The sequence below is a fragment of the Lagenorhynchus albirostris genome, chromosome 15, assembly GCF_949774975.1.
Source record: "Lagenorhynchus albirostris chromosome 15, mLagAlb1.1, whole genome shotgun sequence".
Taxonomy (NCBI): domain Eukaryota; kingdom Metazoa; phylum Chordata; class Mammalia; order Artiodactyla; family Delphinidae; genus Lagenorhynchus; species Lagenorhynchus albirostris.
In genome coordinates this window covers 58814248-58840560 of record NC_083109.1, presented here as the reverse complement: position 1 = coordinate 58840560, position 26313 = coordinate 58814248, and the positions used below count along the sequence as shown (strand labels likewise).

Sequence of the window (26313 nt, the reverse complement as noted above, 5' to 3'; positions counted from 1 at the left end):
TTGGAATTCCCAGCTCTTTAAAGTCAAGGGGTGGACATTATGTCAAGGTCTCATAGCTCAGAGTTTCAGAGGTCTCTGAGACATCTGTCTGGTTCCCTCCTTTGTGACTGATGACAGTGTTTCTGAGAGTACCAAGGCCATGCTGTGATGATGTGCCTTCTCCCTGCCTGTTTTGTTCTGAGACAGAGCCCTCCACCTGCCTGTAAGAGAGCCCTGAGGAAGGCTTAATGCCCTCCCTGGGGAAAGAAAATGATGCATCTGGGCTCCGTGTGGAGCCTGCCTTCCCACGTTCTCCTCCTGATGGGACCTTCCACATCACAGGAACAATGTTCCTATTGGCAGGGCCCTGGCTTGCCTAGCCTGTGAACTCTTCGGTTTGTTCAGCAAGATGAGGGGCTTACTCTGTGCCCTTATGACGAATGAGACAGAAATAGTCCCCGCTTTCCCAGAGCCTAAGATCCAGCGTGGGGGAGATGGATGGTAACCACTGCAAATGTACAAGGGTTTTAGCTGTTGATGGGCACTGAGAGAACAGAGCGGGGATGTGGCTGAGGGGCCAGGGGTCTAGCAGGGTACACTGGAGTTGAGACCTGGGCTGGTCCCTTGGGAATCCAGGGGACTAGTGCTCCAAAAGGAGGGTTTGGCCAGGGCCAAAGTCCTGAGTCTGAACCTCGCTGGGCGTGTTTGGGGAGCACGCAGCTCAGCCTGGCTGGAGCTCGACGGTGAGGACCGGTGGGGTCAGGTCCTGCAGGGCCTCGTGGTCAGGATGCCTTCCAGAACATTCTAGGCCCATAGTAATCTTTGTTGTAACATCCCTGCCATCCACAGCTCAGGGCTGGATGTCACCAGTGACATTTTGGGGACTTTCACTGTGTCCACTGTTTCTGCCCATCTCAGCATTGCTGATGACTTCAGCGTGAGAACCCTAGCCTTTCCTGGAAGGCATTAAAGATGCTGGGATTTTTCTGATTCAAGTCCCAGGGCCTGTGTGCCGAGGAGAGAAGCATGGGGTGTTTTTACTTTGATCCCACAACAGCCTGGGAGGGTTCAAAGTGTACTTGCTTGTTGATTTGGGATGCCGCAAATTTATAAATGCCTGTTTCACTGGCTGCTTTTATAGGACCGAGGACTTGGGGGCTGTCATGTGCCCAGCTGGACAGAAATAGGTCGTTCCAGGTGTGGACAGGGCTGGGTGCGGCCCCACTTCTAGGCATGGTGCCAGGTGTGCCAGGCACACCCCCTGCCCTCCGGGCAGCACTTGGGTAGGGGGCCTGTCAGATATATGGATGCCCAGACCCCAACCTTTGACGTCCTGGCCTGGCAGGTCTGGGCTGGGAACCAGGCATCTGGGTGCAAAGCTTTGTGTTTCTTGGTGTAGCTCACGTGAAGTCAGTGGAGAAGGATGTTGTGAGGCCAGTGCCCGTCCAGCCCCAGCCTCAGATCCGGGAGTGCCTTTACTGCCGGAAATGTCTCCATCCGGAATTCTCAGCACCAGAGGCCCTCGTGGATGCCTCTGGCTGCGTGAGGCGGAGCGTTTAGTTCAGAAGAGAACAGGGCTGGGGGCATCCAGACTGGGGTTAGCCCCCCTCGGTCCCTGGGGGGCTGGGCTGAGATGGCTCAGACACTTGTGTCCTGCTCAGATGCAGGAAGCAGAGCCAGGTCCCACTGCGCCTGGGATCATGGGCCCCAGGGGGCTGGGGAGACAAGTAGAGAGGGGAAGAGGGGTGAAGGGGGCAGGTGGGGGAGGCATGGGATGCAGTTTTAAATGATGGATGCCTGGGAAGGCCTCACGGGGGAGGTGATGTTGAGTAAGGACCAGAAGGAGGTGAGGAGTGAGTGGGGTGGATAGGGGTTTGGTGGGGGGGGACTGCCAGAGGGGGCGGGCCCAGCACGTGCGCCAGGGCAGGAGCAGCACGGTGAGCGAGTTTCAGCACCAGTTTGAGTGGCAAGGAGGCCTTGTGACTGGAGCGGAGTGGGAGGGTGAGAGGGGACAGGGTCGCCCCTTTAGGGGGGCACACAGATTGCTTTTTTTTTTTTTTTTTGCCTCACCGTGCGGTATGCGGTATCTTAGTTCCCCGACCAGGGACTGAACCCACTCCCCCTGCAGTGGAAGCACAGAGTCTTAACTACTGGACCGCCAGGGAATTCCCCAGATTGCTTTTACTCAGGGTAAATGAGGAACCTTGGAGGGTGTTGTGATCTGATGTACATTTCAGTGCTCACATTCTGGCTGCGGGTGGAGAATAGACTGAGGGCCAATGGGATGTCGGGAGAGAGGTTAAGAGGCTGTTACAGTAACACAGGTAGGAGGTGAAGGAGGCTTGGTGTGGGGTGATAGCGGGGGTGGGGTGGGGAGAAGAATCAGATTCAGATATAACGTGGAAAAAACCATATCTAAGAATATGTTGAATATGTCTAAAATATGTTGAATATGTCATCAGTAAATATAGACTAGTATATATGCACATACCGAATGCATATTGAACACTCACACAGGTACACACACGTTATACATTTTGCGTGTGTATAGCAGAGACTCGTGTGCAGCTGGCTGTTCACTGTTTCAGGGACCGGGAGGGAGCCAAGGCCCATGCTCATCGCTCTCTGGAATCCTTGGTCTCGTGGGCCTCGCGGGAGTCAGAGAGCAGCCCCAAGGAAAGGGCCCTCAGCCCTGCGAGGTGTGGTCCAAGCCCACCAGCTAGTGGCTGACAGAGCGGGCTGTTAGTCCAGGCAAACCAGCCCACAGCAGGGATTCTCACCCTGGCCCTCCTGACCCCTTGGGCCGCCTTGTGCACTGTCGGATGTTCAGCGGCATTCCTGACCATTACCCACTAGATGCCAGCATCACCCGCATCCCAGTCATGATAACCCAGGGTGTCTCCAGAGGCTGCCAGCGTCCCCTGGGGAGCACGGTCACCCCCACTGAGAACCGCCGCTCTACATCCTGTGTCCTAACCTGCCTCCTCCCGTCCGGCCCCCTGACTGGGCATTTCCCCTGACAGAGGTGGCTCGGGGCCAGGCGTGCTGTGGGCCTGTGTCTCCCCTCCTGGAGACTGGCAGTGCCGGCCCCAGAGGGTGCAGGGCGGTTGCCCTGTATTTATAGTGCTAACAAGGAAGCAAATTGTTCCCACTAGGGAGGTCCCCTGGGCTGGGGGTGAATTACCAAGGACCTTGTTCCTGAAAATGGCTTTTCAGGGATGCTTTGGTGCACATCAAGCAGTGCCTTGGCCTCCCCGGGAGGACTGAGGGCCCGTCGGTTACCGGGGGGACCGACCCCGTGGGCTTCAGCTAAGAATGCCTTTGCCCCTCCCCATTGCTGATGGGCAGGAGACAAGATTGGTTTTTCAGTCTGGAAACAAAACCAGGACTCAGGACTCAATGGAGAGCAAATTCCCCAGCCTGACCCCTCCGCAGAGAGGCCCCCCGAGTTTCCACGTGGGGGGCAGCAGGCTGGGATGGCCAAGAGCCTGATGGAGTGAAGGAGAGGATGGGGAGAGAAGCAAGGCGGGTCGGGCCCCACCCCCTCCCAGGGCTGCCAGGGAGGACGCCTGGGGAGGGCACAGCTCCTGACCACCATCCAGGTTGCTCGTAATAGGACACCCAAGTCACAGATATTGATTCAGCACCGACTGTGTACAGCGAAGTGTGGACGGTGGTGCGCGAGGCTGGCTTGTACCGATTTGCCAGAGCCAATGGTTAGATTCCAGAAATCCTGCAGACTGGTTGTTAAACGGACATTACTAAAGACTAAGTTATACCGACTTACAATGAAAATGAATCATACTCGAAACAAGGGTAATGAATGCTCAAAATCATCACTACCTAGTTATCTTACTACATTTTAATCTTTGCACTGGAGGTTATCTGCATCTCCCGCAGGGTGGAACTGTGACGCAGTGTCGTGCTTCTGCACAGTGATTCCCACGTCTGCGTTCAGTGATGGCACACGGGCCGCTGGTGATGGGCTGCGGTGGGAGTATTCACACCTCGGAAACTGGCAAACAGGGCTGGCTTTTTTTTTTCCCATGGCCTTGAGTGTAGGATCCTGGTTAAGAGTGTGGGTCCAAGTCTCGCTCTGCCACTTAGTAGCTCTGTGTCCACTGGCACCTGACTTAAATGCTCTCTGTTAAGTGAGGATAATGACGGCCCCTCACAGGGTTAAGGTCAAATGAAATGGTCCCTGTAAAGTGCCTAGAACAGCACCTGGCACACAGCTGAGGCTCCAAACAAAGTAACCGTTGTTATTATCGTTTGCATAGATGTTGTTAGTGGCGATGGTGGGGACGGGCTTCTCGCCCAGGAGGCAGGAATGACAGCCTCCTTCCTCCACCTGCAAGCCTTCCGGGATGAGCTGCTACAGCCCCTCCTGCTGCGTCTGGCTCTGGAAAGCTGTTCCTGAAGCCAACACTTGCAGCCTGAGGCCTCCCAGAGCAGGAGGCCTGCTCCTGAGCGGATGCCCAGCCAGGCCTGGCGGCTGCACACGTGCTGGAGGTCTTAGAAGCAGATGTGTTCCGAGTCTAGGGATTCACAGATGATGCCTGGGCAAGGCAGCCACCAGCTGGAGGGAAATGCACCCGAGCCTGTCCAGAAGGCGGCAGGGCTCCTGGGGTAGCTGCCCCAAACTAGGCCGATGCTGGCCAGGGCCACTCTAAAGGTGGTGGTCAGCCCCGACAGGGGGCTGCTTGTGTGTCCTGCATGAGGAATTAAAGGCAGAACGAAGGGTCCCCATCGGCTCCACCGGCAGAAGGCATATGATGGGGATGCTGCCCAGACCCTGGGGGCAGACATGCTGGTGAGAAGGGAGGGGAGGGTGGCTTACGCTGGCCTGTGAGGGGCCTGTTTCGTGTTTGCGTCTTGCTGAGGTCAAGCTCTGTGCACGGGGACTCAGTCTCAGCTGCTCAGAGCAGAGGAGGCCTGAGGTGAGGCAAACCCGTCCCAGCAGTAGTGGACCCCTGGCTGGGTGGGGTGAGGGCTCATTCTTGGCCTTCGCCAAGCGCAGCAGGAAGCCAGGACCTCGTCACTCTTTCTGTGGCTTTGGGCTCGGGCCGAGGCAACGAATCTGAGACTGAAGAGGCACCGGGGAGGGAAGGCAGGATGTGGGGCCGGCATCCCAAGCCAAGCATCTCCTGAAACCCGAGAGGTGCGGGCTCTGAATAGAGTCCTTTATTTCCTTGGGTTTTTGGAGACTTGGTGACTGTGCTGCTCAGACCTGCAGACAAGGGGCAAAAACTGCAAACCCCTGTTGATTAGCCATCACTGCTCATAACTCTGAAAAACGTTCACATATTTTTTTCATTAAAAATATCAGAAAAGATGGCTATCTCACTAACTTTGTGAAATATGCTGACTCATTATAATAACTAGATTATAATCGTAGTGAACATGTATCGAGCTTTTATTAGAGTATAAAGCCCACAAATGCAGATGCCGTGTCTCTTCTTCACCCGCACATCCCTGGCCCCTAAAGCATGCCTGGCATGTAGTAGGTGCCCAATAAATGCTTGTTAAATTAAAGAAAAAGAATGGGCCAGCCTGTGTGCCAGGAGCTGGGATTCAGTGGAAGGAAGCCCAGACGAGCGGCCTCATCTCTTTGGGTCTGTGACACCGTAGGCAGGAGATCCTAGTGTTTCCAGCCATGCCTGGAGGCAAGGAGATGGATGAGGTGACCCTTGCGGTTGGGGCCTCTCACACTTTCCTCTCTGATTTCTAGGCCGCAGAGCTGTTCCTGACGCTGGTGTCTGAGCTCCGGGGCCTCTCTGCGGATGAGCTCATGGAACTCTGGGAACATTCTTTTTTCAAATGCCGAGACAACTGGTAAGGGCCTCTCCCCGAGTCGGGGGCTGGGCCAGGAGCTGCCTGGGGGTCCTGGTGGGCTGGGTAGTCTTGATGCTGTCCTAGGTCCCCATTGAGAGATGGATGGCGACATTTCAGCTCATCCCTGTGATACTGACTTGTCGTCCTTCAGTCTGGGGACGTCTGCCAAGAAGGCGATTAAGAGGGGAGCTTGGAGGGTTCCCACGGGGGCTTCGGGAGACTGGAGGCTGCAGGACCTGGCCGGATAAAGACAGGCATTGTTCCCTCCCCACACAGGGACCAGCTTGCTGAAAGCTGGAATTAGCATTCCAATGCGCCTTGGGTACCCTTCTCCTGGGGGTGGAGGGGTGCTGGGCAGGGCTGGGACCTGCCTGATGTGAGGCCAGCAAGGGGTGTAGAGAGACCCCCAAGCGTGGAGGGGAACCTCTGAGGACCTAACTCCATCGGCTGAGCGCTGTGCAGGGGAAAGCTTGCGGCTCCTTCCCCGAGTCCAGCCGTTCACCGGACCCCTGAGATCCGGATTTCGGGCTTGTGAGCTTTTCAAAGGCTCTCAAAAAGATTTTGAGACCTGAAAAAATTTTATCGACTTGGAACTATGAAAGACCCCCATCCCCAAATCAACATTACCAAATGTCTAATTGAATGACCACCAAACTTAGTAACTAATAAGGCACAGATACCTTCCAAGCGTTTTATGTCTTATTCACTCATTTAATGCTCACAATGACCCCATGAGGTAGGTGGTTTTATTATTCCTATGTTACAGCCGTGGAAGGAAACCAAGGCACAGAGCAGTTAGGACACTTGCCCAAGGTTACACAGCAGAGTCGGGATTTTTGACCCAGGTGGTCTGTGCTGCTCCATCGAATTCTTATGGGCTTAAAGATAAAGGATATTTGACATGGGCACATTTTAATTATCTTTGGTGTAGGAAGGGGCCCCTGAGTCTTCCTGTGGAGCTGCCTGTTCCCTTCGTGACTCACGCTTGTGGGATTTTCCCACAAGCCCCTGTGTCTCACTTGTCTACCTAGATGTCGGGAATCAGGGAGAGGGGAGACCCTCCCCAGCTCTAGAAGTTTCCAAGAGGACTGACACTCTTGAGAGATTTTTCTTGCCCTCACCTCCTCCTCCATTTCTGCCCAGAGGCTGGTTTTCCAAGGCCCAAATCTATGAGGAAAAGAGAGGAAACACAAGGGCAAGAGATGGGGGAAGGACAGGTAGGACATTCCTCAGATGAAGTGGCCTGTGTTCCTGAGGGCTCACGCTCATCTTGGGGCTGGTCTTGTCATCAGCATTCCCATTTTATAGATGAGCAAATTGAGGCCAGAGACTGTTTATGGGCAGATGGTGTGTGTGGAGCGGGGCAGTGGGGGTGCCTGGTCCTTTGTGGCCATGGATGCCACTCATCAGGGTTGATGGGGTGGGGGGGTCCCAATCTACCCCCCCCCGTGTGCCCTGCTGCCTCGTGTGACCCCAGCTCTGGGAACCTCCCGTTTCTACTGCGACCTATGCACCCACCCCCGTTCAGTCATCATTTTCCTGTTTAGACCCATCATTGTGCAAAGGTTGGAAACCTTTCTGGAACTTCTCAACCTTTTGGTAATCTTAAAAAAAAAAAAAAGGAAAAGATCCTGATGTTGGGCTGAGAGCATTAGAGGTTTAATGGGAGGCAACCTGCTAATTGTTGATTCCTGTTCTATGCAAGGGGTTCTCACCCTACATGGTGACCATGGTTGGTTTCTGGAGAGCAGTGGGCAGGGACTCACGTCGCCCCAAACCGCTGTGTCTCCAGGGTGGGCAGCACTGCAAGGGTTTAGACTGGACTGCTGGTGTCTCTGTGGCCCTAAGAGCACAGGCCCCCGGCCAGGCTGCCTGGCTCCCAGGCCCGGCTCAGCCCCTTCCCGGGGGTGTGAGTGTGGACAGGTCCCTGCTGTACCTCTCCGAGCCTCTGATCGCTCCCGGATGACCTGAGGCTTCACAAGAGATGTCCTGGAAGGCTCCTGGGATGTGTGGGCCGCCATCATGATGTTCCCTGGGCCTCTCTCCATCTCAGGCGACCGCTGGTGGATGCCCTGCCCTCCTGTGGTACCAAGCCTTGCGTGAGCCTCATGGCGGAGCTCATTGTGTCCGGGGAGCTGGAGGCAGATGAGACAGAGGCATGGCTCTGGTCACTGGCGTTTGTCCCGCAGCCCACAGATGCTATGGTCCACGCGCTGCTGGTGAGCCTCTGCATACCACCCCGCCCCGTGTCATCCCTCCCCTGCTCCACTGCTGATTGGATGTGGTGGGGAGGGGTGGGGGAACCTTCTGTCCTCCGGGCTTTGTGCCGGTGCCTCGTGGGACCAGTGGAGGCAGGTCAGAGAAATCCGGGTTTGAGTCTCAGCAGTGTCCCTCCCAGCTCTGTGATCCTAGGCAAGTGACTTGACCTCTCTGAGCTTGTTTTCCAATCTGTAAGATGGGGATGGAGCAGTACTTCCCTCTTGGGCTCATGGTGAGAAATGAGATGCTGAATGTGAAGCAGTTCTCCTGATGCCTGGCACAGAGTCCAAGCGCTTTAAATTAGAGCTGCTATTATTCCTGTAATCAAGCATATTTAATGAATCTTGAGATTAGGAAAGCATGTGAAACTAGGCCAATAATTTCTGACAACACAAGGAGGTCTTATTTAACCCCCACGATGCCTCTATGAAATAGGTGCTTTTATTACTCCCATTTTACAGATGAGGAAACTGAGGCCCAAGGAGGCTGGGTAGCTGGGTGATGCAGCTGCTGTGCCTTTCCCTTGGACCATGGGGGGGTGTCCGCACTCAGCTGGTGGTGGGGTCACTTGTCAGTCCTCACCCTGCTGTCCCAGACTGGTAGTGGGCCAGGATTCAGAGGTCCCCAGTGGGGAGTGGAAGCAGTGATGGGCCAGCCAGGGTCCCTGGACCCCTGTGCTGGCTGATGAGGGGGTCTCCAGCAGGATCTTTCAGTCCTTCATGCTGGAGGGGCTCTGGCCACTCTCCAGTTGGAGTGTAGGGAGCATTCCCCCCTGGCCTGACCCCTGACCCACACCTCCAGAGTTTGCAGTGGGGCTGTTCTAGGCTGTGTGGTTGGCTCCATTCATTAGGGAATCGGGCACTGACTTGGAGCTAGACGAGGGCCAGGCCCAAGGGGCATCACCCATAGCTCATGGCCTAGCAGGTGACACTCTGACCATAGGGACGTCAGCGCCATCCAGGGCCTACGGAGGCTCAGCCAGTGCTGGGCAGGGTCGGGCTCCCTATTCCTTCTTTGTTTGTTCGGCATGAATGCAGCGGCCAAAAGCAGACTCTGGTGCCTGATCCCTCTGCTTCAGAATCCAGCCCTGTCCCTACCAGCACGACTTTGGGCAAGATGCTCCACTCTTCTGTGCCTCGGGTGCCCGTCTGTGCGGTGGGAGTAACTCGCAGGGTGATGGTGCAGGCTAATAGTTGTTGTGACGTGGGCTAAGTGTTATGTACGCACTGGTATCGCTGCTGTGACCACTTGCCAGGGACACGCCGTGAGCAGAGCAGGTGGGTGTCTCGGCTGTCTCGGAGCCCAGGATCTTCTCTCACCTGCTTCTCGTAGGTTCTCATCCTGCAAGACCAGAGCTTGCACCTCTCTGGACTGTATTTGCTTGTTCTCTCAACCTGTCACAAGGATGCACATGTGCTGTGCTGGGCATGTGCTGGGGATGCAGGCTTGCTTTGTGCAGCCTGAAGCGGGAGGATGGAAGGGAGAGGGGGGTAAGAAAAAGAGGGAGGGGGAGGAGGAGGGAGGGGGAGGGAGGAAGGCAAGAGATTATTATTATTATTATTATTTTTTGCGGTACACGGGCCTCTCACTGTTGTGGCCTCTCCCGCCGCGGAGCACAGGCTCCGGATGCACAGGCTCAGCGGCCATGGCTCACGGGCCCAGCCGCTCAGCAGCATGTGGGATCTTCCCGGACCAGGGCACGAACCCGTGTCCCCTGCATCGGCAGGCGGACTCCCAACCACTGCGCCACCAGGGAAGCCCAGCAAGAGATTATTTTAATACACTTTTTATTTTAGGATAATTTTAGATTTACAGAAAAGTTGCAGATAGTACAGAGTTCCTGTACACCCCTCCCCACTTCCCCCATTATTAACATCTTAAATCACCAGAAAGTGTTTACTACAGCTAAGAAACAGACCTTGCTACCTTACTGTTAACCAACTCCAGCTGTTCAGATCCTACTGCTTTTTCCACTAATGTCCTCTGTCTGTTCCAGGGTCCCGCCCAGGGTCCTACGTTGCAGTTAGGGGGTGTGTGTTCTTACATTTTGAACTATACATTCAGGAGACTGCCCTGCTCTTAAGTATCCAGTTTGATGTTTTCGCATCCGTGTTCACCTGTGTAACCACCCCTGGACAAGATATAGGACATTTCCAGCTCCCAGTCGGTGACCCCAAAGGTCATGATGATTCTGCCTTTTCTGACCATCACTAGGTTTTGCTTGCTTTTGACATTCACACCCGTGGGCTCGTGTGCATCTGGAGTTTGGCTTCTTTCTCCCACATTCTCTGTGAGATTCTGTCCGTGACGCGTGTGCATGCACACGTGTGTGTCGGGACTTTGTTCTGTTGCTGGGCTGTATTAATGGTGTGTTTTGCTGAGCAGAAGTTCTTCATTTTGGTGAAGTCCAGCTGATCAGTCTTTTCCAGCTAGTGCTTCACCTCCCCAAGGTCATGGTGCTTCCTGTGTTTTTTTTTTCCTACCAGCTTAATTGCTTGGCGTTTTGGGGAGGGTTGCTTTGGATATGAGGAACTGGGTTTGGGACAAGATGAATGGGTGTTAAAGTCACATTGGAAAAGTGGTCATAGGCTTAGGGATGATTTCATCTTTCCATCTTTAAAGATTAAAAAAAGAGAAAGTTGAATATTTGAAGCAGACTTTTAATTGAATTATTTTTTTAAAATACTGTTTTATTAATTATTTATTTAGTTATGTTGACTGCACTGGGTCTTAGTTGTGACATGCGAACTCTTAGTTGCTGCATGTATGCGGGATCTAGTTCCCCGACCAGGGATCGAACCCGGGCCCCCTGCGTTGGGAGTGTGGCGTCTTACCCCCTGGATCGTCAAGGAAGTCCCGAACCAAACCTTTTTAAGTCAGAGATTTTGGCATTAAGATCGGGCGTTCTGACTCTTGTGAAGTTGAGGGAGGCTGGCAGTTCTGGACAGACCCCCAGGGCAGCCGTCAAACAAGCAGGGTCATTGCTGTCCGGACCCTCTCAGAGCGCAGGCCTGACACTGGCCCAGCTGTCCTGGCCCTGTGGCTCCCAGGTGGGGCCTGGCTCCCAGCAAACCAAGTGGCCCCAGCTGCCCCGCCCTCCCCACAGGGCCGCCCCCGGCTTCTGGCTCCATCTTGGGCCCTGGGAGGGCCCAAGTCTGCCCTGCCTTCCTGCTGGCAGCCTTCCTGGGGCAGAGCGGGCAGAGGTGAAGGCCTCTGGCAGGCAGGAACCCTCATCCCGCAGGTCTGAGCGGCTTCTCGCAATCTTTTCATAACCCCTGCGTCCCAGCCGAGCCCTGCTTTCCCTCCTCTGTGTTAAGAAAACAGAGTGTTTGTTTTCATTTGCCAAATCTGGAATAACATTGCACATGCTTTGCCAAGCCACAGGTCCCCGTTCCCCGTTCCTTCCACAAAGGAAACACACACACACACACACACACACACGTACCAAGACTCACATACGTATACCCTGAAGATGGTTACGTGGGAACATATGGGGACACACACCCACAGGGGGACACATATCCCCACGTACCCACCTATGGAGACATATTGAGACGTACACACCAGGGCTCACACGTGTACCTGGACATGCAGACGTACTCACACAGACATGCCATACATGTACACACACACACCAGGACACTCACACACAGGGACAAGTAGGGACATCCACCCACACCTGGACACCCCCTCCCCCAGGATAAACTGGGACAAGTGTGCATTCACACACTGGGACTTGCATGTGTACATACGGGGACACACCCACGTCAGTACGTGTGCACACACACATCAGGGCACACTCGAATGAGTGCACACACACGCATTGGGACATGTGCCCTGGGATATGCGTGTACACTGAGACACGTGCACACCTACCCAGGAATGCACACACCCACAAACACTGAGATTCTAAAACACACACACACTGAGATGCACGCACACAGATACCCTTGCGTGGACACACAGACCTGGTTAAGACCATGAACCCAAGGGAAGAACAGCTGGTGCGGAGGCTGTATTTCCCCCAGGCTGCCAAGCGGTCCCTGCTCTGGACTGTAGGAATAATCGAGGCCACTGTCTGATGCCCAGTGCCCGGGTCTGGTTTTCACAAATGAGCCCAGAATATGTATTTTGAGAGACAGTGAGTGCAGGGGGAGTGCCCAGCCTGGGAACCAGACCCTACAGGGTCAAGTTTGGCTCTGCCACTTTCTGGCTGAGTGACCTTAGCCAAGTTACTTAACCTCTCTGTGTCTCAGGCTCTAAGCAGGTGACATGTGTGCCCTGTTAACCACAGAGCCTGGCACATAGGGAGTGCTGTATGTTTATTAAATAAAATACGTCTTTCTTGGTTTTCCTCCGAGAGGCCTAGAACCAGCGTTCCCCTCTTCTGAGCCCCCCACCCCCCCATTTTTGTCTTCCTCTCAGCTGAAAGCTTCAGTGCCCTGGGGTAAGGGTGGCTGAGCGTCTGGGGGAGCTCTGCTGAGCAACTGGAATGACCCTCCTGCGATTCAGCCTGGGCTGAGTCCCTGCCACTGTGAGGCCCCCGGAAGAGAGGGGCCTGTTTGAGCTGGGTGGGTTGGGCAATCTGACCCCCAAAGGAGGGCTGGGTCTCCTCCTGCTCTTCAGGGAACCAGACTGAAAAGGGCCCCAACATGTGCTGTGGGAGAGTCTTGATTTTCAGGTAGTTTTCGAGCTGATTGATAAACATAGCCATTATTAAAAATTAAATGATCTAAGCTTGCAGTTAAGAGAAATCATATTAAAATAAAGGTACGAGATGGATAATTTATTATTTATATTTGGTTGCATGGGGTCTCTGTTGCCGTGAGCGGGCCTCTGATTGCGGTGGCTTCTCTTGTGGAGCACAGGCTCTAGGTGGGCAGGCTTGAGTAGTTGTGGCACCCGGGCTCAGCAGTTGTGGCTCGCAGGCTCTAGAGCGCAGGCTCAGCAGCTGTGGCGCACGGGCCTAGCTGCTCCGCAGCATGTGGGATCTTCCCAGACCAGGGCTTGAACCCGTGTCCCCTGCATTGGTAGGTGGGCTCTTAACCACTGTGCCACAAGGGAAGCCCCGAGAGGTGGATAATTTCTAATGCTCTTACTATGCGGTCCCGTGTCCACACGCTCGGGCTTATTTGCATTGCTTGTGTCATGTGTGGACCAGTCACAGGAGATGTGCCTACTGCTGACTCCCCATCTCTTCCCAGATCCCTTGTAGTGACTCAGCTCAAATCGCCGGGGTGGGAGCATTTACACCATGGAAATTGGCAAGCACTATACACAAGGGACTTTCTTATTTCCTGGGTCTGTTACCAAACTCAGGTTCAGCTGCTCACCACTAAAAAGCCAATAATTCGAGAGGCAAGTGTCAGTAGAAAGGAAAGTTGCTTTAATCAGAAAAGCCGGCAGTCTGGGGAGAAGGTGGGCTTGTGTGTTGAGACCAACTCTGAAGATTCTGCTCAGCCGTGACAGTTTTTAAAGGGAAACACGGGGGGAGAATCTCAGTGAATCACTGGGGCAGGAGATTGGGTTCTGCATTGTTCTGTGCATGCAGACTGGCTGACTCTCTCTTCAGATGTTATCTTGCCCGCGTGATCTGCTTGCAGGACTCCTTAGGGGGCTGTTGGGGGTAGAGAGCTAGTCATTTTTTGTTCTTACTTTCTTCTTACTTCTTTTTATCTAGGAAAAGAATCGACAGGTTAGGCAAGGCATGGTGTGCATTCAGAAAAGCATAAGTCAGGAGGAGTCCGTTTTAACTGCTTAGTGATCTCATTCCTATAATTAGGCTTTTAGGGTTAGAGGGGGGACAGAAATGGGTGAACAGGAAAGGGGCAAAAGAGCTGCTTTCATCAGTAGGTGGGCTGGGCAGTTGCTCACCATTTACACTAATGCTACTGGCCGTGCCTTTCCATTTGGGTTCTTTTGGATTGGACCCAGGGCCACCTCTGTTAAAGACAATCTCCACTCAGAGCACATCCTTTCCTCTTTCCACCTTTTTGCCCAACTTCCTATCAAGACCCTGGGAGAAGAGCAAAGCCAATGCTGGGTGCCCTCAAGCCCCCACCAGGTCCAGGACAGCATGGTCCCAGTCGCCCCAGCTGACAGGCGGGAGGTACAGTGGCCTGGGAGCTCTCTCAGCCCTTGCCCGTTCATCCCTCTCACTCCCAGAACTGGGGGCGGGTGATGCTGTTTGGAGAAAACCAGCCTGGCTGGGCGGCAGGACACAGCTTGTCTGCTTTCCGTCTCCCCTGCTGTAGACAGGGGACTGCGACCACTACTTGGGGATCCTATGATCCCAGAAGAGATGGTTGGTCTCTCGTGCGGCTTTACAGAAGGGCATAAAAAGCTGGCTTACTTGTTTTGCCCATTGATCACAGAGAGAGAACTTTGGTTTTATTTCTTACACGTTTCATACATCTTGGGAGGTGGCAGAGCCGTGCCACACACCCGGGGTGGGTCCTGACACTTTGTCGGAGGTTCTTCACCATAGTCCACCCAGAAGAAGCTCACCACCCCCACCCTGCCCCCTCAGACTGGTGATGTAGCCCAGGGTCTCTCAGCCCTGGCGCTGTTGACATGTGGGGCTGTCCGCTGTCTGGGAGGACGTTTAGCAGCATCCCGGGTCTCTGCCCACTAGATGCCAGCAGCACTGTCCCCCATCTGTGACAACATCCCGTCTCTAGACATTGCCAAATGTCCCCTGTCCCCACACCCTGAGGTGTGGTTCTCCATCCTCGATGCACATGAATGGTCATCTGGGGTGTTTTAAGAAATGCCCCATGCAGGTCCCTCCATGGACAACTTATTCAGACCCTCAGGGGTGGGGGGCCGGGGCCTCTGTATTTTTAGGAAGCACCCTAGATCTGCACATGGCGAGACCTGTGAAGGACCACTTACCAGCCTTCTCGGCTGGGGTCGGGGGGCCGTTTTCTGTCCCCAGCCACTGCTTCAGACCCCGGAGGCCAGCCCCAGCGCCTTCCTGGGCATCTCAGCTCTGGTGCATAACCTCTGTGTGTCTCTGGACGGGCCCTGCGGGCAGCTGCCTGGTGTTGGCTCCCTCATGAGGATCCTGGAAGACGCCTTGGGTGCCAACTGCACCTTCCAGGAGCCCTCAGATGCTGACCAGGTGAGGACAGCCCCATCCTGGGCACGGCCCCTTGATGGGGTCCCTGTCAAGTGGGCGAGCTGTAGCCTGAATGGGTGGGCTGGGCGTACCCATCAGGCCTCAAGGCCCCACCACCATCTTGTTTCAGCTCCAGCTCGTGCTGAAGGCCATTGGCAATGCCGGCCTGGCGGCCGTAGCTCTCACCCCCAAGCTGAGCACTTGTGCGTCCCTGAGGAGCTGCCCCCCTGAGATCCGGCTGGGGGCCATCCAGGCCTTCCGGAGGGTTCCCTGCTCTGCAAACGTGAGCTTCTGCATGTTATTTCATTGTGGTTGGCATTGGGCAGTAGTGGGTCTCAAACCACTGTTCACTTCTTTATTTGCTCATTCATTCATCACATGTACCGAGCACCTGTTATATGCTGGGCACTGTGGTAGGTACTTGCGTGAACAGGTGTCCAGGTCTCTGTTCTCATAGGGCCTGTGTCTATGTGGGAGGCATATATTTATCAAATAAATGTACAAATAAGTATATGATTACAAACAAACTATATATAAGCCACCTGTGCTGCAAACGCTCTGGTTCAGGGGTTGGCAAGACATGGTCCATTGTCTATATCCAGCTTATTGCCTGATCTTGTATGTAAAGTTTTGTTGGAACACAGTTGTGCCTGTTCATTTATGTGCGGTCTGGGCTGCTTTTTTGCTACGACTGCAGAGTTGAGTAGTTTGCAAGAGAGACTGCATGGCCTGCAAAGGCAAAAAAAAAATTGACTCTCTTTCCCTTTACAGGAAAAGTTTGCTGACCCCTGTACTAGCGGGTCCTGTCTCACTTAGAGTCAAAGCCAGAGTCCTTATAATGACTTATCAGGACCTGCGGTCTGACCACTGACCCACTAGCACCTCTTGGCTTCACCTCCTACTTCCCTCACCACCCCCCGACTCCTCATAAGCCACACTGGTCTCCCTGTTGTTCTTCAAGCCTGCAGGGCTTACTTCTGTCTCAGGCCATTTGCACGTGCTCTTCTCCCTTCCTGGAATTCCTTTCCCCTGTATATCCCCAGGCTTTACTCCTTTACCTCTAGAAGGCCTTTACTTAGAAATCACTTTGCTGTCAGTCTTCCTTGGCTATTTTACCTGAAATTGACCTCTTCAAGCCCCCCACGCCTCCTGCTTCCCATTTTATTTTTCCCTCTTTAGCAGTTATTATCACCTAACGTATTATATATTTCACATATTAACCTTATTTAGTGTCCGTCTCTGCACTAAAATGTAAGCTTCAGGTGGATAAAAGCTGGGTTTGTCTTGTTCATAATTGGCACCCAGCACCTCACACCTTGCCAGGCACATAATGGGTGCTCAGTAAATATTGCTGCATGAGTGGATGGGTAAATGGCTGTGCTGTGAAGGAAACCAACAGGTGATGGGGCAGAGAATCACGGGTTAGGGGAGGTGGCTTGCTTAGGAAGCCGGGTCGGGAATACCTCCTGTGTGTCCTTGCTGTGCTGTGCTGTTCCTGTAAATGAAGTTTTCTTGGAATGCAGCCACGCCCACTTGTCTATCCCTTGTTACCTGTGGAAATCGATGAGGCTCTGGCTGGCCTGTGGGAGGATGGGGATTAGCAGTGACTGGGGAACCTACCACCTCCCACGACCGGGCCACAGGTGAGAGTGTCTAGAGCAGCTCTGGAGATGTCAGGAGAGCTGGGGCAGGGCATCGGGGCCACCTGCTGGAGCCAGTGCAGATGAGGGGACATTGTGCTCCTGGGTGGAGGTGGGTGGTCCCTGAGTGATGACTTTCCCCCTGCCCGAGGCAGCGATCCGTGCTCTCCAGCCTGTACCAAAGCCCCGAGGAGGATGCTGAGATCCGCATCAATGCCTACCTGGCACTGATGAGGTGCCCGGACGAGGAGGTGTTTGCCCAGGTGCGGCGCACCCAGGCAGGAGAGCCGTCCACCCAGGGTGAGCAGCTGCAGGTCGGGGTTGGGGGGCTGGGGCTGGCCTGGTGCCACCTGGTGGGTGCAGGGGTTCAGGAGCACGCTCACGCTCCATCCGTCAGGTGTCCTGTCCCCTTCCCGCTCCCCTTCTCTTAGCACACTGTCTGGACAAGTGGCCTTGCATGCTCCCCTCCCCCACGTGGCAATTGAACAACCTTGGAGAAGTTGATTCTCTGTGGTCCTCAGTTTCCTCATCTGTAAAGTGGGGTGGAAGTCGCTGAGTTCCCTTCTAGCCCTGGTCAGGTCATGGCACAGCACCTGGAGGAGAGACTCGAGGCAGAGGAGGGACAGTGTCTCCGAATCTCAGATCCCTTGTGGGGTCAGAGTTCCCTTTAAACAGGTGGAACTTCAAAAAATAGGTTCAACTAATTTTCAAAAAGTTTTTACATAATGTACAGTGAGTTGACATAATTTTCAGTGAGCTGAGAGCCTGGGGCCTGCCAGCCTGGGTTCAAATCCCAGGTCAGCCACTTCCTACCTGTGTGCCTTTGGACAAGTGACTAAACTTTTATGAGCCTCCATCTTCATCTGTGAAATGGGCATAATAACAATACCTCCCTCGCAGAGGAAGCATAAAATGAGTTGGTACAGGAAGACATTTAGAACATTGTAAGAGCTGTGTGCACAGCTGTTACTTTTAATGTTATTATCACCATTGTTATTACTACTATGTAGCCAAAATTTCAAAGCAGATGGCAAAATATAAATGGAAAGTTAGTCTGCCTTCCATGTCTCCTGATCCCTAAGTCCTGTTTCCTGAAGGTACTGACTGTGACCAGTTCTCTTGTGTGTCCCATCAGAACGTGTAGTGTATGTATGAACACGGGCGTGTATCTCCTTAACAGCAGTAGCAACTCAGGATCATGTTATACATGCCATTTTGCTCCTCAGTGCGTCTGGGAGCTCTTTCCACATCGGCACACTTGGACTCTGAGCTACAGCTGTTCAGTGTTCCACTAGGAGCTTAACCGTCATCGACGTTACCAGCCCCACCGATAGGCACTTAGATTGTTTCAGGCCTTCTGCCATGAGGAACAACAACCAGAATGAATCTCTCTATATATCCACTCCTGGGCCCTTGTGCTAATCCAGCCAGAGGAAAAGTAGCCAACATAAAGGGGCACACATTTTTTTTTTTTTTTTTTTTTTTGCGGTATGCGGGCCTCTCACTGTTGCGGCCTCTCCTGTTGCGGAGCACAGGCTCTGGACACGCAGGCTCAGCGGCCATGGCTCACGGGACCAGCCGCTCCGCGGCATGTGAGATCTTCCCGAACCGGGGCACGAACCCACGTCCCCTGCATCGGCAGGCGGACTCTCAACCACTGCGCCACCAGGGAAGCCCAGGGGCACACATTTAAAAGTCTGAAGTGATACTGCTAAACTACCTTCTAAAGAAACAGCAAACCCCGCCCCCTTGCCAAAAGGAAAAGAAATGGTGCTACTAGAAGTTGCAGACCGCTGTTGGCAGGTTCAGGGGTGGAATGGGGGTGGGAGAGGGGCCTGTTCTGCATCAATAGGCCACTGGGCCAAGCCCTCAGAGGGGATCAGCCAAGGGACAGCCTCGATGGAGGCCCTGGGGTATCAGGCTTGCACGTTGCCTGATGGAAACAAAAGGCAGACTCAGCTCTGTTCCATGTGGATTGTTCCAGAAGCTCCCTGCTGGGCATTCTGAGACATCCTCTGGGACAGGCAAGAGGACTGGGGTTCCCAGTTAGAATAATATCCTCATTGGTGCTCTCATTTCATTTTTACCACTCTAGAGAGCCTCAGAGGGTCCCCGTCGTGGATTGCATGTCACCCCTTTCCCAGCGCTGAAAGATACTCAGTCCTTTAGGTCCAGCCTCTGCCCTTGACTGATCTGCACAAACAGCCCTGAGAGAGAGGTCATTATAGTTCATTTTACAGATGAGGACACTAAGGCTCAGAGAGGTGGAGTAACCAGCCCAAGGTCACACAGCTCACAAATGGTGGAACTGGGATTCAGACTCGGGGCTCACTTTCAAACTAGGACTTTGCCCACAGTAGCCCCCTTTTCCTTCTGGAAAGCATGTCAGAATGCCCTGCACAGGCTAGATTTCTAAGTTCCATTAAGGCACTGCTCTTTGCTGCCGTTTCTTCAAAGAGGACGCGGTTCTCAGTAGCTAGGCTCCTGAGAAGCCCCTGGTGGGTGGAAATAGCAGGACCCAGGAAGGGGGGTTGCGGGGTCTTTCCTCTGGGTTGTGCCGGCTCCGGGTCCTCCCTCACCATTCCCCCCTCCCCTCCCCACTGGCTGCGCTGGGACTCCAGTGGGCTCCTTTGTGTGGAGTCATCTCCTGCAGCTGCTGGAGACAGGTGACCCCCTGAAACGGGCCCTCCGGGAGGCCATCCCTGAGGACATTGTCAGCCAAGAGTTCCATCCAGAGACCTGGAAACACTCGTCCTACTCTGACGTCACCTTCCGCTCAGGTACGGGCATCCTGGGCAGGTATTGTCCTGCTCTGGGACCACAGAGGCTTGGGGACCTGGTAGTTCTAACTCCTGAGGACATGTGGATCAAAGATACCGTTTCCCAAATGTCAAATATTCACATGCCACTTGCTTGATTTTTTATTTTTATCTTTTTGCTGTATCCAAAATAGCACCTGACATTTTTGTTGGAAGAGTTAAAAAATAGTTAAGTGTGAGCCGCTTCATAGCATTCAGCTGAATAGCGCTTCCATCTTTTCTCGAAACTGGTTCTTTTAAACTTACACTTATTCTAAAAGGAAACCTTTTATCCCTACCATGAGTGGAAGATCAGTTTAACTCTGTAAAAATAGGGTTATCCTAAAAAAGAAATGCAGTATCCGTGAAACACTGTTGTTCAATTCTCATGGATCCTTGCCTGCCGAGGGCTGTGAATTTGAGAACTGCTTTTTCCTGGGTGAAAAAAGGAGATTAGCATCGAAGAGAGACAGCTGCCTCCTTGTAATTAATCAGAATCAAAAAGGGACCCTGTTCTAGCTTAGGTACCCAAGCCCCCTCAACTGCTCAGCAAGTCTGGGGGTGGGGTGCTCTGGCTGCCCCCTTTCTGCCTATCAGCAGGTGTGGGTACATTTGTGACCCTTCTGTTCTGACCTTCCCTCTGCCCTAGGTAAGGCTTAGGTCTGAGCTTCCTATCCTGGCCAAGAGGATGCACTGTGTGTCTGGCCCTGTCTCCGGCGATGGCCCCTTGGTGGCCAGCTCCCACCCGGTTAACGGTGTGATGTATTCTGATCCTCTGTCTGTTCTAGCATCGGGCAGCCTGGGAGCCAACCTGGAGGGGACCCTTCTCTTCTCTCCGGCCTCCTTCCTTCCCCGTTCTGCCACAGCCAACCTGACTGTCCATGCCCTTGGTCGTGCCTTCAACCTCCTAGAGGTAAGAGGGGGCCTTGCTTCTCCTCAGGGCCTCTCCTGGGCTTGGGGCCATTCATCTATCTTTCCATCCATCACCTCTTGTATCTATAGATCTACTCTCACATCTTATACTTCCAGCTTTTGACGTCTACCCACCCGTCTGTCTGCCTATCCACCCATCTATTCACCCACCTACTGACTGATACATAAATCCATTCAACTACCACCCACCCCATCCCTCCTTCCCTCCCTCCTTCTCATCCATCTCGTCCGTCTATGTACTTTGCATCGTCTCTCCATCTGCCTTCTCACCTACCCATCTATTCTTCCAGTTATCATCCGTCCACTCACCTATCCATCCTTCCACCCACCCACCCATCCATTCACACCCCATCTGTCATCCATCCATTATTCATCTATCCATCTCATTAATCTCTCTCATCCATCTACCCTCCCACTCATCTCTCCATCTACACTTTCACTCAATCATCTATTTATTCTCTCAGTCACCCCCCATCCATCCACCTAGTCACCTACCCACATACCCATCCATCCACCTGCTCTTCCATACGTCTATACCTCTTCTCTGTCCATCCATCCACCTATCCATCCTTCTGTCCTCATCCATCTATTCATTTATGTACTTGTCTACCCATCTCTCCATCTACCCTCTCATTCACCTATTTATTCATCTACCCTTCCACCCACCCATACATCTATCTATCAGTCTCCTCACCCACACATCTCTTCATCTGTTCTCCCACTTATCTATCCATCCTTGCATCCATCTATCCACCTGTCATCATTGGACAATATCCATCTTCTACCTGACATGTACCAGGCCCTGTGCTGGGCTCTGAGAATATGATGATGAACAAGAGAGACATGATCTCTGCCCGCTTGGTGCTCACAGCCCAGAGAGGTAGACAGATAAGAAATGAGTAGACACATTGATAAAACGATGGCAACTTTAAGTAGTGTGTTTAGGGAGGTGAAGTTTCAGCTGAGATCTGAAGGATGAACAAAAAGCAGTCATGTGAAAAGCTGAGGTAAGAGCCTTCCAGGGAGGGGGCCCAGTATGTGCAGAGTTCCTGAGAAGAGAAAGGGATTAGTGTGTTTAAGGAACAGAAATAGAGTAGAGAACAGTAAGTGCAGGAGAATGGTAACGTGGGAGCACAGTGAGGGAGTAGGGCCGTGTCGAGGAAGGGTTTTGAGTTGGCAAGTGATAACTTGAAAGTTCTGGCTGTTGTGTGGAAAATGGATTGTGGGGGGCAGCAGCAGAAGAGGGAAGATCTCTGAGACTGCATGTCCAGCAAACTTTATTTTTATTTATTTTGTGTGTGTGCGTCTGGCAAGTGTTGATTTTTCTTTATTGTCCAGCAAACTTTAAAGTAATGGCTTGACTTGGGACCCTTCCATCTCTTCCCCCCAGGTCCCTGTAGCTTGTCTGAGGGAGGGTGCTCTGTGCCGTATCCCAACCCTTTCTAATTTATGGAGAACAGGGAACCTATCATCCAAACTTTGCCCGCGGGGCTCAAGGCTGACCCTCTGGTGATTTCTCTGCAAATGCTCTCAGAGACACTTGGATGGGAGGATGGAAAGAAGGGATGCAAGAGTGAGTGAACAGATGGGTGGATGGATGGGCAGATGGAAGGAAGGAGGGACTTGTTCATTCATCCATCAGATTTTGAGAATCAACCAGCTCATCTGTTAGTCAGGGTTCTCCAGAGACATAGAACTATTTCAATAGGATTATGGAGGCTGACAAGTCCCAGACCTGCAGCCAGCATGCTGGAGAGCCAGGAGAGCTGATGGTGTAGTTCCCGTCTGAAGGCAGGAAGAAGCCAGTGTGCCAGTCTGAAGGTAGTCAGGCAGGAGGAATTCCCCCTTATTTGGAGGAAGGGTAGACTTCTGTTTTATTCAGGCCTTCAACTGATTGGATGAGGCCCACCCACATAATGGAGGGCAATCTGCTTGACTCAGTCTACTGATCTAAAATGTTAAAGCCATCCGAAAATGCTCTAACAGTAACGCCTGTAATAATGTTGGACCAAATACCTGGGCACCCCGTGGCCCAATCAAGTAGACACAGAATTAACCATACCACCAGGGGTTGAGTGTGCTTAGTGAATGAGACACAGGTCCCTGCCCTCATGGAACTCAGGATCTTGCAAGGGAGACACACAAATTAGTCTGAGTGTGACCTTGGAGTAGTGTGCTTGACACTGAGAGGAAGGAGTGATAAATTTGGCTGGGGGAGGGGAGGGGGAATGTGTGAAGGGAGTGATATGGGAATTTAGGGAAGGCTTCCCAGAGGTGGTGACCTTTGAACCAGGGCTTAAAGAATCAGTAGGAATTCTTGCTTTGTGGCCCTTGCCAACTAGATCTGGAGCTTGATGACTTTCTAAGATTGTACCTCTTGGCCCTTGGGCCTGGATGGACCCTGGGGAGCCCAGGGCCCCCTGTTCAAGCTCCCAACCCCATAGCTCTTGGTCAACCTTATGACTGGGTTACTCCTCCCTGAGCCCCTGGCTTTCCTTCCTAGCTGGGGCTCCGGCTGGAAAATGCTGAGGAAATAGCCAGCAGGCTATTTGGCCCAAAGTCATTCTGGGGGCAGGAAGAGGAGAGACAGGCCCAGGCGGAAAAGCCCCCAGAGCCAGGACCAGGGCCTACACCGCAGCCAGCCAACCCCGCCTGTCCAGGAGAAAGGTCCAGAAAGATGAGAGACCTGCAGCGGAAGGTAAGGGAAGCGCCTAAGCCCACCTCACACCCACTCCTCTACGCTGTCAGGTGTCAACTTGGGCTTTGGGACTGGGGGACCCAGGTGTCCATGAACTCTGACCCTGCCCTCCCACCCGCTTACAGAAGCAAATTTCCGGTCCAGATCTCAGTAGTGAGCTGTATCACATACATAGAGAAGTGCACACCCCGTGTGTTTCCCCCAGTGGAGCACATCTTTACAACGAGCGCCCAGACCCTCATCAGCTCCCCAGACACCCTCTTCGGCCCCCCTCTTCTGATGTACCCACCCATACCCAAGGGTAACCACTGTTCTGACCCCTAAAAGCATCAATGAACTCTACTTTAAAATCAGCTTTGTTGAGATATAATCAAACTACAATAAATAGTATGTGTTTAAAGTGTACAATATGATAGGTTTTGACATATGTATATACCATGAAACCATCACCAACTAAATCAACATATCCCTCACCCCCAAAGTTTTCTTCGTGCTTCTTAATCCCTTCCTCCTGCTCCCTGTTGTGATAGGCTTCTTCTGTCAAAATAGATGTTTGTATTTTCTGGAATGTTGCATAAAGGGAATTATGCAGCGTATACTTTTGTTTTTAAAGCATGTCCTCCTTTTTGGCCTGGCTTCCTTTATTCGGCGTAAGTATTTTGAGATTCATCCATATGGTAGAGTATACTAATAGTTTATTTCTTCCTGTGGCCATGTAGTGGTTCATGGTGTGGATGAACCACAGTCTGTATTCACCTGTTGGTGCATATTTGTGTTATGTCCAGTTTGGGGCTGTTACAAGTAGGACTGCTATGAACATTCGTGTACAAGTCTTCATATAAATATATGTTTTCATGTCTCGGGTAAATATCTACGGATGGGATGGCTTAGATCATACGGTAGTTGTATGTTTACTTGTGTAAGAGCTAGCTAAACTGTTTTGCAAAGTGGTTGTAGCATTTTGCATTCCCACCAGCAGTGTATGAGAGTTTTAATTCTTGTACATCCTCGCCAACACTTGGTAGGATTAGACTTTTTAGTGTTTGCTATTCTAATTGTTTGTCGTAGTGTCTTGGGGCTTTAAAGTACATTTTCCTAATGCTACTGATGTTGGGCATCTTTTAGGTGCTTACTTGTCATCCATACCTCTTTGGTGAAGTGTACGTTCAAATATTTTATCCTTTTTTAAAAATTCGGTTGGCTTCTTATGACTGAGTTTTGAAAATTCCTGCTCTATTCTGAACACAAGGCTTGTATCAGATATGTGACTTGCAAATATTTTCTCCCAGTGTATGGCATGGTCTTTTCATTCTCTTAACAGTGTCTTTTGAAGAGCAGATGTTCTTGATTTCAATGAACTCAAGTTTATCCATTTCTTTTACGCATAAAGTTTTGGGTGTTACATCTAAGAAATCTTTGCCTAATGCAATGTTACAGAGATCCTTGGGACCCTCTGGAGATTTCCAGAGTTCTTTCTCTGTGTGGCTCTTTCCTCTCTTGTACTCTGCCCTGCAAAGTCCAGCTATCTTGGTTTCCCTGGACTCCCAGATCCTCAACCCTGAGAGTCTGTCATGCCCTGCTGTTCCCCTCCCTGCACCTCAGCCTGAGCTGTCTCCAGGCAGTAAGCTGGGGCTCACCTTGCTATTTCCCATCTCTTGGGTTCATTGTCTCACACTACCTGATGTCTAATGTCTTGGGAACTTTTGTTTCTTCTGTTTCATCTGTTGCTCCACGTGGGAAGATAAATCCAGTCCTTGTTACTTCAATATGGTTGACCGCAGAGGTCACATCCAGCTCCTTTTGTGAACTTAATATAAATGGAATCATTCACCGTGTACTCTTTAAAAAAATGAGGTGAAGCTCACGTAAACATAAAATTAACTATTTTTTTTAAAAATTTCATTTATTTATTTATTTACTTTTGGCTGTGTTGGGTCTTCGCTTCTGTGCGAGGGCTTTCTCTATTTGTGGCAAGCGGGGGCCACTCTTCATCGCGGTGCGCGGGCCTCTCACTATCGCGGCCTCTCGTTGCGGAGCACAGGCTCCAGACGCACAGGCTCAGTAGTTGTGGCTCACGGGCCTAATTGCTCTGTGGCATGTGGGATCCTCCCAGACCAGGGCTTGAACCCGTGTCCCCTGCATTAGCAGGCAGACTCTTAACCACTGCGCCACCAGGGAAGCCCCTAATTAACTATTTTAAAGTATACAATTCAGTGACACGTAGTGTATTCACAATGTTGTGCAACCACCACGTCTGTCTCGTTCCAAACATTTTCATTACCCCCAGGAGACCCCACGCTCATTAGCAGTCACGTCCCATTCCCTCATTTCCCAGCCCCTGGCAACCATTAATGTGCTTTCTGTCTCTATAGATTTACCTATTCTGAACATTTCATATAAACAGAATCATACAATATGTGGCCTTTTGTGTCTGGCTTCTTTCACTGAGCACGTTCTTAAGGTTCATTTGTCCTGTAGCATGTATCAGTACTTCATTCCTTTCTTTTTTCTATTGCACAAATAGTTTTTTAATTGAAGTATAGTTGATTATAATGTGATAGTTTCCGGTGTACAGCAAAGTGATTCAGTTATATGTATACATACGTTTATGTATACACAATACGTATATGTATACATACACACATGTATGTATATATACACATATATGTATATATACATACATAACTGAATATATACACACACACACATATACTTTTTCAGATTCTTTTCCATTATAGGTTATTACAAGATATTGAATATAGTTCCCTGTGCTATACAGTCGGTCCTTGTTATTTATCTATTTTATATATAGTAGTGTGTATATGTTAATCCCAAACTCCTAATTTATCCCTCCCCAACCCCTTTTCCCCTTTGGTAACCATAAATTTGTTTTCTATATCTGTGAGTCTGTTTCTGTTTTGTAAATAAGTTCATTTATATCATTTTTTTTAGATTCCACATATAAGTGATAGCATACGATATTTGTCATTCTCTCTCTGACTTCACTTAGTATGATAATCTCTAGGTCCCTCCACGTTGCTGCAAATGGCA

At 51.8% G+C, this 26313-nt stretch overlaps 1 protein-coding gene across 1 annotated transcript in view; it reads left to right on the top strand.

The window, feature by feature from the left end:
* LOC132506262 (uncharacterized) overlaps window positions 1–26313 on the top strand; it is a 190512-nt gene that overhangs the window by 43845 nt on the left and 120354 nt on the right. The window contains exons 10-17 of the mRNA XM_060124800.1: window positions 5711–5814; window positions 7868–8033; window positions 15011–15196; window positions 15324–15476; window positions 16989–17133; window positions 19455–19613; window positions 20420–20544; window positions 23068–23262. Coding sequence (XP_059980783.1) covers window positions 5711–5814; window positions 7868–8033; window positions 15011–15196; window positions 15324–15476; window positions 16989–17133; window positions 19455–19613; window positions 20420–20544; window positions 23068–23262 — 1233 coding nt within the window. The remainder of the gene's footprint in view (window positions 1–5710; window positions 5815–7867; window positions 8034–15010; window positions 15197–15323; window positions 15477–16988; window positions 17134–19454; window positions 19614–20419; window positions 20545–23067; window positions 23263–26313) is intronic.